The sequence below is a fragment of the Ruditapes philippinarum genome, unplaced genomic scaffold, assembly GCF_026571515.1.
Source record: "Ruditapes philippinarum isolate M1 unplaced genomic scaffold, ASM2657151v2 ctg544_1_1_1_1, whole genome shotgun sequence".
In the NCBI taxonomy this organism is placed as follows: Eukaryota; Metazoa; Mollusca; class Bivalvia; order Venerida; family Veneridae; genus Ruditapes; species Ruditapes philippinarum.
In genome coordinates, this window is record NW_026855242.1 from 204389 (window position 1) to 220616 (window position 16228).

A 16228-nucleotide genomic window follows, 5' to 3' on the forward strand; every position below is an offset into this window, starting at 1 on the left:
AAAAGTGGTTTCCGAAAAAAAATCGAATCAAAACGACACTATAAAATTCTGATTGAATATTTTATTAAATGAAATAACAATGTCGAAAATAACTAGAATTAAAAACAGTTAGTATACATTGAAATAGAAAACCCATTTTTTCACCTCAAGCATATAAAGAAAAAAGTGCTCACGTAGGCCGTAACAAAGGCACATAGAAGATATGTTATATTACAAATATCACAAACAAGTAAATACATATCACTGGCCGTGGACTTAAAAATAGAAACATAAAAAGCTTTCACTTAAATACATGTCCATCCCGAGAAGGTATATTAATTAAATAACTCGCTTTCTTTGGTCACGGGTTTATATTATTAATTAAGATCCGTGCTTTGGTAAATAAATACAAATAATAAAATGCTGAAAAAAATCTTAATCATTCCATAACATAAACGTTTATAAAACTAAGATAAGCTGAGAAATCATTACAATAATTGCATATATATAAATATATTAAATTATTTTCTATCACAATGTTACATTAACTCGTGTTTTAATTACTCGATTTCATATCCTTTTCCAAACAGACAGGAACTTTACATCACAAAGCAAAAAGTAATATTGTTTGATAAAAATGTTCGCCTTTTCTCGTTTGATGTTAACTTGGTTCTAACAATACAATATCGAAAATAGTAATCATATACAGTAGGTTAACAATATAATTATAAAGTATGACAAATTTCTATCTCTTAGTTTGAGAAAATAGACCACGGATTTATATGTAATATAGATCCGTGATATGACATATCTTTCTAAGGCATCGAAATTCAAAACGATTGCTTTACTTGAACATATATCTACTTGAGTGCATACATTCTGCTGAGCTGTAAAAGAAAAATTCCGGATAATGAATCAATACGAGTAACATTTCAAACCAATTTCTTCACGAGACTTATCTCTTAACAATATAAATAGCTTTACATGATGTTAACACTCTGAGTTATCTCCCTCTTCATTAACAATTTCCCAAGATATATCAGTCGTTGTCGAACTTCCCATACTAGTATCATTTACGGAACTTTGTTTTGACATATCAAAAGAATCAAAATTGATCAATCCCGGCTTTGTTGATAACGAGAGAAGATCATTGTTTTGATCCTTGTTTATAGAAATAGCTTGGTGTTCTGACGTATTTTCTTTAGTGTCTTTTGTTGTGATATCTAAGAGATCGTTACTTTTTGAGTCTTGACTATTTTCTCCGCTTAGGATTTCCCATGACAATTCTGTTGATGAGTCAGTGGATCTAGTTAAACTAAACATTTCTCCAGCAGACGCTAACGTCTGCTTCTCAACATTTTCCTCATAATTATCTCTAGCATTATCCATTTTATCAAAAGGTTCTATCCCCAAAAATTGTGTATCAACCAAGATTCCAGTGGGTGTGGAACAGATTGTGTCAATAATTTCACTTTTTTCGGATGATTTTTCAGAGTTCGAAGACTCACTATCGGATTCGTCGAAATTACCAAAGTCAAAAGTTTGCGGTGTTAATTTCTTTCTTATCAAATCCTCATCTTGGTCATGTGATTCTCCTGCAACAAATGAAGCGGTCGGTGTCGACGATTGTGGAAAATTGTCTACGAATGGATAATCATCAGTTAATTTATCATCGAAAGTTATTACATTTGCATCTAAGCTGTCATCCTGACTGTTTAAAGAATTTTTTGGGGACAATTCTTCTGTTCCTGACTGAAAACCAGTGTTCACAAAATTAAAATCATCAAAATTACTGCTATCTAAATCCTTAAAATTATCAGATTTGTTATTAGTAAACTCAGAAGAATTGCTGTCTAAAGATATGAACATTTCATCGCTTTCATCGCATGTGTCTTTCTTGGCATGTGTGTTCTCTAACCCGGAGGTACTTGCTGAGTCAAATATACTGGCAACTAATTGGTTGTCTTCATTTTCATTTATTTCACTGGTCTCTGGGACGTCATTGAAACTTGAAACTTGTTTTTGTCCTTCTTCTTCATCTGCACATGTTTGAAATGTTTCTGATTTTATGCTTTCAGAGGTCAAGCCCTTCTTTGTCACTTGATCGTCAGTAGATCGGCTTTCTTCATGTTTTGATTCGAATTCAAATTGTTTGTGGGTGAAAGTTTTCAGCTCAGATATCACAGGCGACGATTTTGATATTTCATCGTTTAAGTTTGGCAGACTAAATTCGGAGGTGATATTACCATTTGATGTGCCTTTTGAAGCAATATCATTGAGTGTAAATGCTCGCCTCCCCCGTCCCGGACTCATATGAGTGCTATCTAAGTACACCGGAAGTGGGGACTCATTCTCAAGAATGAATGACTCTTGGACAAGAACTATTGGACTTTGTGGGACAGAATCAAGAACAATGTTTTCATTTGATAATTGTAATGACGGCTTTATTCTTTGAGCAATCAAGCATTGAGAATCTAATTCATCAGCAGATCCCTCAGAGAGTGCACCTTCGGAGTCTATTAAAGAATGAACTTGTAAATCATTGCTTCCGACTACATTTTTCTCTTTTTCTAAAACTTCAGTTTTTTCTTTTTCTAATACGTTTCTATCGTATTCATTAGTCATATTATTTTGACTGATATCATCATCCTTTGATTTGTCCTCATTTATCACTTCCTGTTTATCATAACTGGTGTTGTGTGAAGGTTGTTGATATGTTTCGTCTTCTGCTTGCACTTTGTTGTCCTGAAATCCGTCTTCACTTTCATCTTCACCTGTAGTATGCGATGCATTTAAATTTTCTTGAATGTTTTCTTGTTGTTCCATGTCATTGATTACAATTTCAGATACAATCCCGACTTTGTCCAAAGGCGATGTAAAATTCACTGTTTCAGGAATACAAGACTCGCCACCGCTGTCAATATCCTGTGTTTCTAGCTGTAAGACTTCTTCGGAGTTCTCTTGAGAATGGAAGTCTGTAAGCATTTGTGATGTGTCAGTCATTCCTTCGGCGACATCTGGCTCGTCTTGTACGGCAAATGCATCAATTTCTTGTTCATTGCCTACAATCTCAAATGATTGATTACCTTGAGAAGACCCTATTTCACTTACATCTAAAGTATTGTCGTCTTGTACATCTATGCCTTCCCCGATTGTATCTTCCGACGCAGACTTTAAACTTATATTTTCTTTATTATCTAAATCGATATTTTCTACACAAACCGCGCCAGAATCTTTAACATCACCAATATCTGATACGCTTCGTTCCGTCTTATGTCTTTCATCAAATGTTTCTGAAAATGTTAAACTTATTGTATGGGTTTCAGTACTATCATTTCCTGAACTAACTTCACTTTCTGTTCTCTGACCTAAATCAGATTCCGTGACAAGTTCAAATCCATTCTCAAAATCTTCCATTGTACTTGTTTTAACTAGAATTGCCTTTTTTGTTTTTGGTCGTTCACGACGTATACCTTCGCTCTGTAATCCGTCTTCCTCAAACTTTTTATCCATGTCATTTGAAGCAGGGTTTTCGATGTCTGCTTCCGGCCTTATATCATTGTCTTTTCCTTTGCCTTCTTCGTTTTCAGAATCAAATGCCTCGTTTTCAATTCCTCCTTGCTCATCTTCAATTACTTTTGAAAGATCCGGGTTTCTCCTACATAATGTATCCCATTCCTTTCGTTCATCGTTTCTTACCTGCAGTTGAAAAATGTTATTGAAAATCTTAACATTTAAAACAGGTCATACATGTACTCATAAACATCAAAATATTATTACAGTGTTATATCTGCATTTGATAACCTTTTTATTAACATTTTTTTTTTATAATAAGCTTGTAACAATTTAAGCCACATTGCCTTATTAATGTTTGTCGGAGATTTTGTATATAAATCTAATATTTACCAAAGTCAATGTCGATGCTCTTTTACTATAAGCAGGGTTAGAGAATCTGTTAAAGTCACGTCCAAGTACCATTCTCACCGGATACTTCCGCCGATACCAAATGTATACTGCAAGAGCAGCTACTCCAATTAAAATCAGTGGAACAAGAACTCCTGCAATGATAGTTGATGTGTTTGCGCCATCCCCATCACCATTAGCTGCTCCATGTTGACCCTGATTAAACAATTACACCAAAAATTAGCAAGAGAAGTTACGGTTCACAACATAGTTCAGTCATTAATTGAATATCTCTGTACATTGAAATATGTGTTAAAATAGATCATTACACACTTTGAAAACAAGTGAATTAATGATAAATCAACTGATATACTTGGAATATGTATATTGAATTGACACACAGATATAGACACAAAACGTTAAATTATTCATTGATTTTGTTATGTCTATCATAGTAGAATGCTGCTACTAATTGAAAGTATTAAAAAGAACCTGCGAGATAGGAGGCAGGATCGTCGAGTAATTTGGATGGTTTCCTCCTGGGGATTGTACACTGATGAATGGATTCCTTCTTGTTGTGGATAAGCTAGCAATGCTAGTGGAAGGGACACTGGGTGGATTACTTCGTACCGTTGACAGAGTCACAGAAGCAGGTTTCGGTGTGGTAGATCTACTATTTATAGTTGATATCCTTGTGGACGAAAGTCCGACAGTTGATGATTTTTCTCTGTCGGTCACACCAGGGGTGTTTGAAGATATTCCAGGTGTCATTAGCTTTTGAGTTGATGAGCTGCCGCCTGGTACATTCTGAGTCGATGTTATTACGACATGAACAGTTGATTGCTGCCGACTTGCTACAGATATACTCTGTGAAATCGGGGAAATCCCTATTGGTGTTAGCGGTGCCATTGTGTAAATTTTTTATCTACTTGGTGTCCTCATGGTGGCCATACCCTGCAACAATTATTCAAAACTTTTTTTAAAACAATGTCATAGGTGTTGGATAAAAAATGTCACCGTGTTGATAAAGTTATCAGATATCGTGCAAATGTAAAACCAATCTTGTCTTTAGTTGGTATACCGTATATCTTTCACTTCATATTGTTTATCTGATAAGAAAGAAAACTTTTTAACACTGAGATTATATTGCAAAGAACTAAGAGTGTCAATACGAATTGAAAATTTTACATGATCTATAAAAAAAATTACAAGATAAAACTCTGCGTGACAATAAACATATGAGATACCGGTGGTATGATAAAGATAATATTTAAAAAAAACAACACTAAAAACTGTATAGATCTCTCTTTATATATACATGATAAACAAAAATTGTTTAATAAATAAATTGTTCCATAGAGTGAATAGTGTTTCAAATTTCATTCTCCAGTAGTAAAAGTGTCCGATAATGTTAGTTATTATAAAAATTATAAATAAAACCCTTGCATTTATTAGCTATGATGTTAAATGGAATTCATACATTTCAGAAAATAGAACCACAAGCTATTCCAGTCTATACATTGTAAGGAATAGATAAATCAAATATATACTTAAATTAAGACAAATATTCTTAGTTTAATCACACATCATATTAAACTATCAGATACGCTTCAGATACAATCATCATACTGATATTGATGAAGATAGTACGATATGACATTGAACATTGATATTTAAATCGTTTTATAGCTCACTAATGAAACACAATTTAAAACATAGATTAAAAATGCTTAGGTTTTTTTTTTTTGCATTTTCCATTTCCTAATTTGAGTTACAGCAGAGAAAACATCAACAATAAAACAGATGATAAATACCATAGGAACACAATTCAAGAGCATTTAACAGTCCATCCTTCAGAGCACATTTAGTGGTTCATTTTATTAAAGTACATATACGTGTATAAATGAAAGAAAAAAACTAAAAAAATATTTTATATTTTTTAACATTAAGATTTTCATAAATACAAAGTATATGAAAATATTTTCTTTAAAAAGTACAAAAGTAGTTTACCTTTTTTCGACAATGCTATGTAAGGTACGTGTTTGCAATGTGCTCTTTGTGAAAAAGGGATTGGAAATATTTATATCATACCCAAGAACAAAGATATACAGTTGCTGACGTCATTGCTTTGTTTAATTTTCAAACAAAGGCAGTAAAACTATTTTCTATATCATGTACTAAAATAACGTGTCATCTTAGTTATATTTCAAATAGACTTGAGGGTATTTTTTAAATGTGAATACATATATATCTTCAAACTTTATGAGTCACTATACATTGTATCGTTAATTGAATTGTTTCTTTGTTCTTCTTATAGCCTGTTTGAATCATGTAAAAGTATTTTTTATCACCTTAACTTCATGCTGAGACTGGTAGGAAAAACCAGATGTACTTGAGTACTTGTACTTTCAATTTTTTGACAGGTTATATATGATTTAATTTAGATATATTGTGTACGAACTTTGAAATAATCTCCTCAATGGTGTACATGTACAATAATAATACAGCTGTAATATAAATGTGTTTCTATGTTTGAATTAGAAATTTGAAAGTACTTATTTAAAATTGAATTGCAACGAGTTACTGTTTTCGGTTGTTTTTGATGTTGTTTTATTTTTTTTATAATGGTGGCATCCTCCTACCGTCTGCGGACTGCCTTTTACTACAACTGTTATAGAATTAATTTGGTCCTCATTTAATCAGAAACATGTATATATTTAATTACCACAAAAACCTGCTCGACGAGGATTTATTAAGTCAATGCAGATATCGGTCTTTTATTGAATAAGTTATCAGAAACATGTTTATATAATTATTTAATAAATCAATCTGTTTAACAAAGAGGGTTTGACAGGTGGTTCATCAAGACATGAATCTAATACAGATATCGGTCAAGAAAGAAGGAAGCAGGCAGATAATACGATGTATAACATACCTAAACTTTATAATATACAGGTACCGGTAATATCTTCCTTGTTTGTTTAAAAATAAATTGTATATCAAAAAAATGAATTGTTTATGCAAAAGAATTGAATCTTATCAGCATAGATTTTTATCTTCGTTATAAGATATTTGGGACAGTATACATACATGTACAGTATACAATTTAGCTTTTAATGTACTCGCTTTCCTTTATCGATAAATATAACCTCAAAAGATCTGAAGTTATAAAAAAGGACAGAAAAGATAAATTCTGCTGAACATGTTGTTTTTTGTTGTTGTTTTTTACCTTGAAAGTAGTTATCATTGTAGTTTATGTATATCAAAATCATATGTAATTGTATGATAGAGAATAATAATGGACTGCCTATATATCCGGCCAGCGTGGTAATATTTCAACATTTTATGACAATTATACGCAATGCTCTTTGTAAATATCATAATTAAACAAATATAAACTTCTACCTATACATGTGTAATACCAGCAAAATAAATTTCAAGCAGATTAGAAAAAATAACAGATCGCGTCCCTACAGAAAGTCCAAGACGACAAAATTGAAAAGACTCAGTTTGATCGAGCCTGTTTACAAACGGAAGACTAGTTGAAAATGGAAGCTAGCTTCACGCCCCCTAGCACCGGTATTAGAAGCAAAGCAGTATACTCAAATTAGACTGATGCATTTTAACAAATAAGGTTAAGGAAGCAATAAAATGATTTCTTACCGTTATAAATCCGTATAACGTCTTTTCATTACTGATTTATTCAACATGGTTTGATTTCAAATATTATCTTTTTATACTTTTACTTGCACATAAAAAAAGAAAGTTGACCGAGCAACGTTTTCCGTACCGTTTGGTGATGTAGCAAAGAAGGGGGGCGTATCTCGAGTAGATAACTGATTGGTCGGTCAGCTTGTAAAGTTAACTGTTATCATATTTTAGTTTTAGTTTACAAGTGCAGTGATTTAACATGTTATAGTTTATCAGATTTCACAAGCAGCCAATTAATTGTTGGTTTGTGTGTGTGACTCATTCATATAAACCTTAAATGTCGAAAATAAATAAAACATGCACTCGTTTTGTTCATATTGTAATTTTGTTTAATGTTACATTAAACAATATACATGTATTTTCCTTGCTTTCAAATTGATTCACTTGATATTTTTAAACCTTTATTACGAAAATAGTCGATTATTATTATTATTATTTATTATTATTATTATTATTATTATTATTATTATTATTATTATCATTATTATTATTAATTTTATTATTATTATCATTATCATTATCATTATTATTATTATTATTATTATTATTATTATTATTATTTTTATATTAATATTATTATTATTATTATTATTATTATTATTATTATTATTATTATTATTTACTTGGCCGGTAATATGTCAATGATATATATCTGCTGAAAAAAACTATGAATTTTGAAAAAAGAATACTTCCAAAATACCTATATGAAAGAAATATATGTGTATCTTTCCTTAAAAGTTGTTAAAACCCTACACATAACATCTTATGCTGTATACATACACCATTTATACGAGACATTCAATATTACAACTTTTCGAGAAAAGATCACACGACCACAACATTATTCTGCATTTAATTTTTTAGACATGTTTTTTCCCATTAGTACATACACGTTAAAAAAAATCTATGTACAAGTATAAGGAACATGATCACGGAAGAAAAAATATTTTTTTCAGGCATATCTAAAGATTTGTAAACACCTAGCTATTGAATATCATTCCAAAGTACATGTACATCTATTTTTATACTAGATTTTTAGGACTTAAAACTGATGCTTTGCCTACACATATTTCTTAGTTGTGGTTAATTATTTCGGGTCAAGGGTCTTTAACAGCTGGTCAAGAAATCATAAATATCTCATCGTACGCTTATATGCACTTTAAATAGACGCTTTTACGTTTTCAAGTTGCTAACTTTAAAATAAATTGTACTTTCAACAAAATTAAACTAATACGTCTGTTTACCAAAAAAGTCACAGTTAAGCGCATTCAACTTTTCATCTTTCAAATTTCATGGGGAAAATGTCGAATGCAGAAATAGGATTTGTACGTATTTGTCTAAACACGAATTGATTTTAATTAATGACATAGCATAAAGAAAGTGTTAAAGTCAAGATACATACGTACATGTACCATGTCGTAAAAGTTATCGTTTAACATATTACCATTCCGTTTGCAATAAACGGGTGGTTAATTTGGAATTTAATGCGCGCAATGAAGAAATAACACAATCGTGTTTCGAGTACTGCATCCCACAGACACTCGGGGTGTGGCGCTCAAAACGCCTTTAAAATCCAAATAAAATGTATATTTGTCATTCTCAGCACATGTATTGATCATATATATCAAAAAAACATAATATCAGCCGTTTTGAAAAAAAAAACATATTTCAACGTCTATAATAATGTATTATTATTATACACGTTGAAATATGATTTTTTTTTCAAAAAGGAGAAAGTGAGAAAGCCCTTAAAAGGCTGTTGGTGCCAAGCAAATGGCCTGCCTTTCAAGTCGTCACTCTCTGTGCTATGAGCTTACGTAACCTAGCACACATTCCTAGTCGTCCCTACCTACTTTGTATGACCACAACCCTCGGTTTATAAATAGTTAAATTAATGCAGACTAAGTCGTGCCTTCTTAAACGTTACCCGGAGCTGTAGAAAACACGAGAACTTGCCGTCTTATACGTTGCAGTGGATTTTCAATCGTCTAGCTGCTGATGTCCTGCACGTGTCTTCTCAGCAACGTGCACGCACCGAGATGATGTGAGAAGATTGAGATATTGCTGGTATAATCAGAGACATAGATATCTGGTATAATAACTATATAATTTTTCATATAGCTCTTTCCGTTGATTGTGTTTAGACGATGCTTAATAACGGGTCTAATGGAAGTTAGGTAATAAGATCGTTTTGAAGTTTTTGCGTACCAAATTTAAAGTTTAGTCCAAGTAATTGTCCAACCTAGCTGGGATATTGTGCTAGATTGTGTATCTCTAGAAGAGAGATTTTGACCCAGACTAAAAATATCTCAGAATGTCAAAATATTTTGACCAACAAAAAGCTGCATGAGCTGATTAGAAAAGAATTTGTCCCGGGTGAGCACGTAATTGTTGGGAAAAAACGATTTGGCCTAAACAACAAAATTTACATGTATTAGTTAACGATTTGATAAAACATGTATGTTCTTTTTTATGGTGGCTGATTTGGTACACTTTGCACCTTGCGTTGTCGATAGCGATTTCGTGATCGCTTTTTCGATTTGTCGCTTAGCGAAACGCGTTAAACGGAGCGTTGTCGTCCTGTCGCTAGCGAAGCACGCCAAACGGCGCGTTGGACATCGCGCGGCGCCGTTGTTGCGATGTCGCCCTGTCGCTTGGTTTATATTATGCAAATAGCCAATCCTTCGATTTGTGCCGAGCGACAATGTGACATCGCAACAACACACCGCACTACAACGCGCCATTTGGTGTGTGTTCTATATTGATATATATTGAAACAGACTTTAGTTACTGATAAGCTCCGCCTCCATAGCATGCTACATGTAACATCACTTGTGTATTAAATCTTGGAATATTAAGACGTACTCTTGTTGTCTCTTCTAGTTCAAATTATACAATAGTATATTTTACTGGACATCTCATTTGAGATATAATATTCTTGATAATATACTTGTCACTAAAACAAAACATACAACATGGTGTCAGAAAAAATGGAAATTAAATTTAACTTCACCTGACATTTAGATCAAATTCATATTAACTGAAACTTTAAAAAAAAAAAGTGAACAAAATGGCACTCTCTGGAATAAACCCACCAAACATGAACTGGGACAGTGTTAATTTACCAACAACTTGGGAAAAATTTGAACGAAATGTTAAACTAATATTCAGTGGACCCCTCAAAGAAAAATCAGAAGAAGAGAGGATTTCATATCTACTTATATGGGTAGGAGAAAAGGGGCAAGACATTATGCAATCCTGGAATTTAAACGCAGATGATAGAAAAAAGATCGATACGTACTTCACAAAATTTCAAAACCACGTTCAACCTAAATTAAACCCAATTTTTGCTAGGTACCAATTCAACAACGAAAGGCAGGGTGATGAAAACATAGACCAATTCATCACAAAACTAAAATTGAAAGCCAATGAATGCAGATACCAAGAAGGAACAAAGGACGAAATGATCAGAGATCGAATTGTTTTCGGGGTAAATAACCAAAGACTGAGAGAAAAATTAATTAACGAAGGAGAATCCTTAACATTAGACAAAGCAATCCAAATCTCACAAAATTTCGAATACTGTAAAAAACAAATGGACATTCTTAACCCCAAGCAAGACATAAATTACGTCAAACATGGACGAAGGCAAGGTCGTGCCAAACCGGAACAGAGCGCTGCCAGGATCGACACGAAACAGAAGTCTCAAACAACTACCTGTAGAAATTGTGGAACATACCATGACATCACTCAAAGAAGGAAATGTCCGGCATATGGACAGCAGTGCAAATCATGTAAAAAGTACAATCATTGGGCAAAAGTATGCCGTTCAAACAAACAGAAACATGTTCATGAATTGTCGAACAATTTAAGTGAAAATAGTGATGATTCTTGTATGGATAACTATTTCATTGATACGGTAAGTCACAAAACATCGCCAGCCCCACATCGCGCGTTTGTTGACATTAAGATTGGCCCGAAATGCCAAAACATTAATTTCAAACTTGATACAGGGAGCAGCGTTAACATACTCTCTAAAGCCTCGGTCTCACTTACTCCCGGCAGAGCCCAGGACCATCCCGGTAAGTTACCGGGATGATCCGGGACGGTACGGGATGAAATTATTGTGGCGGTCACACTTACCCCGGCAGCACTACGGTAGTTCCCTACTAACCATCCAGGATGCGCTCCGGATCATCCAGGCAGAGCCCCGGTGAAGCTACGGTCCATGCCGGTGCTTTCCCGGTCGTTCCCGGATGACGCCGGAAGAGCCCCGGTTGACCCAGGCAGAGCCCCGGCGATCCAGGCAAAGCCCCGGCAAAGCCCAGGACGATCCAGGCAGAGCCCCGGTAGAACCCCGGTGGATTGAAAACTCCCGAAAATAATAACATTGATACATAATTTTTATTTGATATAATATATATTGTTCCAGAATAGTAATTCATGATTATTTTCTGAAAAATCCTTATGCTATACTGGATAGAAGGGAAATGGGAAGGCTTTTAATACAAACAAGTGCAATCATCGCAAATTGTCGTAATTCTTTTGAAATGATCCGGGCTTAGCCGGGGCTCTACCGGGATCAACCGTAGCTCTACCTTTATCCTCCGGGGCTCTGCCTGTAGTTACCGGGGCTCTGCCGGCATATACCGGGGCTCTACCGTAGCTCTACCGTAGCTCTACCGGCTATATCATACCCCGGATCATCCCCGGTTTGTGCCGGCAGAGCTACGGTGCTTTCCCGGTATAACCCCGGTCGTTCCCGGTAGAGCTAAGGACGAAGCCGGCAAAGCTATACCTTCCCGGATCATCCCGGACCATCCCGGTGATATTAAATATTTTATTCCATCCGGGGTCGAATGCCGGATGTTCCCGGATCATCCCGGATCATCCAGGACGTTGCCGGCAGAGTTACGAATGTACCCCGGTTGTTCCCGGTTGTACCCCGGTCGTTCCCGGATCACCCCGGACGTCTACTGGGGCTCTGCCGGGATGTAAGTGAGACTGTAGCTTAAGCGCAAATTTGAATCGCTCAACATGAGAATCCCTTTGCAGGCCCCCGATTCTCAACTTATCTCTTACTCAGGTGATACAATAAAAGTTATAGGAAAAATCAGTTTAACCTGTAGCTATCGTACCGCGCAAGTTACTGTAGACTTCTATGTCGTTAACAGTGACGCACCGCCGCTTATAGGATTACAGACATCCATTGACCTTGGGTTAATTAAACTCACATATGACATAAACTGCCAAAATACTCAGTACATGACTAAAGAGTCAGTAATGTCTGAGTACTTGTTCAGGGGCGTAGGCATACTCCCTGGTAAAAGCAAATTACACCTGCGGGATGACGCTATTCCAGTAATTACACCTCCGAGACAAGTACCGGAAGCGCTCAAATCGCGACTTAAGCTAGAGCTTGAGCAAATGGTCAAAGACGAAATTATAACACCAGTGACGGAACCTACGGACTGGGTACACCCCATTGTTGTGGTCGAAAAACCGAACGGAAAATTACGTATTTGCTTAGACCCAAAACAGCTCAATGACGCAATACGTAGACCTCATTATGTCACATCAACACTTGATGACGTAACAGCAAAGCTCGCTGGAGCTAAATACTTTAGCATGTTAGATCTTACTCATGCATATTGGTCTGTACAACTAGACGATCAATCGTCTTACGTCACAACATTTGCTACTCTTTTCGGTAGATATAGATACTTAAGGTTACCATACGGTATATCATCATCAAGTGATATATTTTGTCAAAAGGTCAATCAGATATTCGAAGGAATAAATGGAATACACCCTCTTGTTGATGATATTTTAATATGGGGAAACACGCAAGGTGAACATGACAAACGTCTTACACAGGTTTTATTACGTGCGCGCGAGCAAGGTATCAGGTTTAATGAGCAAAAATGCACAATTGGCGCCAAATCAGTACCATTCTTTGGTCATATCATTACGGAAAGTGGGTTAAAAGCTGATCCGTCTAAGATTGAGGCAATTATAAAATTGCCAATCCCCAATAACCGCGAAATGGTCGAAAGGCTTTTGGGAATGGTCAATTATCTCTCTAAATTCGCGCCAAATCTAGCAGAAGTTACAGCCCCCTTACGGAGCCTCTTGAAAAAAGATACAGAGTTCATATGGGATCATGTTCATGACCGAGCATTTTCTCAAGTCAAAGATATTATAACACAGGCACCAGTATTAGGTTACTATGACCCGACAAAGCCGCTTATACTGGAAACGGATGCTTCAAAATTCGGAGTCGCTTGTTGTTTATTTCAAGACAATAGACCTATCGCATTTGCAAGCAAAAGCCTGACGCAAACTGAAATCGGTTATGCCGTCATTGAAAAAGAAATGCTTGGAATTTTGTTCGGATGCAAACGGTTTCATCAATTCACTTATGGTAGAGAAGTTATCGTACATTGCGATCACAAACCAATATCTGCCATTATGAAAAAACCAATGTCCGCAGCACCGCCTAGATTATCTAGAATGCTACTAGCTCTGTCTAAGTATCAGTTAATCGTAAAGCACATTCCTGGTAAAGAAATACCAGTAAGTGACTGCCTATCACGCCAAAGTCTCCCTAATACATACTTAAATATGTCAGACGAGCTTGATAATTTAAATATAAATATAAATATAATTTTACTTGCAAAAGTCCGGAAGACACAACCGATATTGAATCATTTCATGCGCAAGTCTTATATCATGATATAAATTCAAGTACCCCTCAATTACCTCTCGAGGAAAATAACTCATCTCAGGAACAAAGTGACCCGCCGGTGAACTCGCGTGCTAGAACAAGGGCTGGACGATTGTTGCGTGGCAATCCGAAGTATGATAATAATGAATGGGTTAGATAATAACAGTTATTGAAAATAATGAGTTTAAAGTATTTTGTTATCACAGTAATATACCGTGACTATCAAAAAATAAAGAACTAAACTATGTCACGTAGAGAAAATTAATAAACAGTTCAATCAGTATTATTGAAATTAGCTATGAATATTATGCATTATTTAATAAAATTCATGATTTAAAATAAAAAAAGGGAGATGTTTCTATATTGATATATATTGAAACAGACTTTAGTTACTGATAAGCTCCGCCTCCATAGCATGCTACATGTAACATCACTTGTGTATTAAATCTTGGAATATTAAGATGTACTCTTGTTGTCTCTTCTAGTTCAAATTATACAATAGTATATTTTACTGGACATCTCATTTGAGATATAATATTCTTGATAATATACTTGTCACTAAAACAAAACATACAACAGTGTGCATCGTTAGCGACGGGACGACAAGATGACAGTGCGACAACGTGTATTTTGGCGTTTTGTCGTGCTGTCGTTATAGCGACAACACGACGCACTAATGTTCCAAATCAGCCACCATAAATAAATTTTTGATAATTTTCATTATAAAGTAAAACAGAAGTTTTTTCCAAATTTGAGGGAAAATGTTCCGATTTTATACGAATCAGGGTCAGCTCGGCCCTATTCCAACTCGGCCCATAATTATATATTACTGGTAATGATCAGTTTTATTACTTTTAATAACTATAGGTCAGTCACATTTTCGTAGGTGCAGCTACTGCTTTTTTCTAGAATAAGAACACAGTACCACGAGATTACATTACGAGTTGTCTCAATATTTAGACGGCAAGACAGACCGATTTTATAATCTGATATTTCATAGATGTCTCGCGAAGGGCGAACATCGTCTATATAATAAAAAAGCCCTAAAGCGCACAATTTGTTGGGCTACATTACGAGTAGCCTGGGATTTAACGCGAAATATGATGCAACGAGTATTCTGTGCAGTAACTTAATTAATAATCTTTGTGTCGAGGTTATCTCTCTAACCAATATTGATCGTTTATTTTTAAATTTCTCTTTCATGGATACGTTAACCCTTTCCCCCATGAGCATATTGTGAAAAATGGCCGTTTTCACTGAAAAGCCTCCTGTTACAAGTTCAAACTGATATGAAACTATGAAAAATGCTTCAATACTAATCAAACTTGGCACAAATGTTGGCTGGACCATTGCCTTTGTAACGACATGCTCAGTCTTAAAATTCCTGTTACCATGGCAACGAGGGGACATCTCAAAATTGCCAAAAATCACTATTTTGCCTCGATTTTTTCCATCAAAATTTATTTCAAAGTGCTGCAACTTATCAAGGGATTGAGATAGAGTCAAAGGCTTTTCAGCGTTGGTTACACGTTACATTATGATCGACCTGGGGTCATTTTTAGCCTCTCACAAGTCCAAAATTTTCTTGGCGATGAGGGGGACTCCGTCCCCCTTCAAACCCCCCTAACAGAAGGGGGCACATCCCCCTTCTGGCAACCCCCTGATGTATCTTTTGGATGGGGGGCGGCGCCGAAAAAGGGGTTTGCCTAAAATACGAAAGTGAGATTTTTGACGAAAGTGAGCGAAAGTGAGCGAAAGTGACTTTTGAAATATTAATTGTAACGTTTTAATAGACTTTTACAATAAAATTGCAGTTTGTAGACGTATATTATTAGAAATTACTTATATTTATTATAAAAAATAATCATATTAATGATTAATTCGGTTTTTATTTGCATAATTTATATA

The 16228-nt window shown here is 35.0% G+C and overlaps 2 protein-coding genes across 3 annotated transcripts; one reads left to right on the plus strand and one right to left on the minus strand.

Moving 5' to 3' along the window:
- Positions 1-46: 46 nt before the first annotated feature.
- Positions 47-7715, minus strand: LOC132742586 (uncharacterized). Of its 2 annotated transcripts, none has more exons than XM_060731032.1 (4): positions 7546-7715; positions 4375-4836; positions 3886-4098; positions 47-3678 (listed from the first exon to the last, which is right to left on the minus strand). In XM_060731032.1, exons 2-4 carry the CDS (start codon positions 4789-4791, stop codon positions 970-972), a joined length of 3339 nt encoding a protein of 1112 aa, XP_060587015.1. In that variant the 5' UTR covers positions 4792-4836; positions 7546-7715; the 3' UTR covers positions 47-969. The 2 variants fall into 2 exon arrangements, with proteins under 2 accessions (XP_060587015.1, XP_060587016.1); XM_060731033.1 differs by having other exon boundaries at positions 7654-7705.
- Positions 7716-10663: 2948 nt separating this feature from the next.
- Positions 10664-14931, plus strand: LOC132742583 (uncharacterized protein K02A2.6-like). Its single transcript, XM_060731028.1, has 3 exons — positions 10664-11512; positions 12649-14169; positions 14806-14931. The coding sequence occupies exons 1-3, from the start codon at positions 10664-10666 to the stop codon at positions 14929-14931; spliced, it is 2496 nt and encodes an 831-aa protein (XP_060587011.1).
- Positions 14932-16228: the final 1297 nt, after the last annotated feature.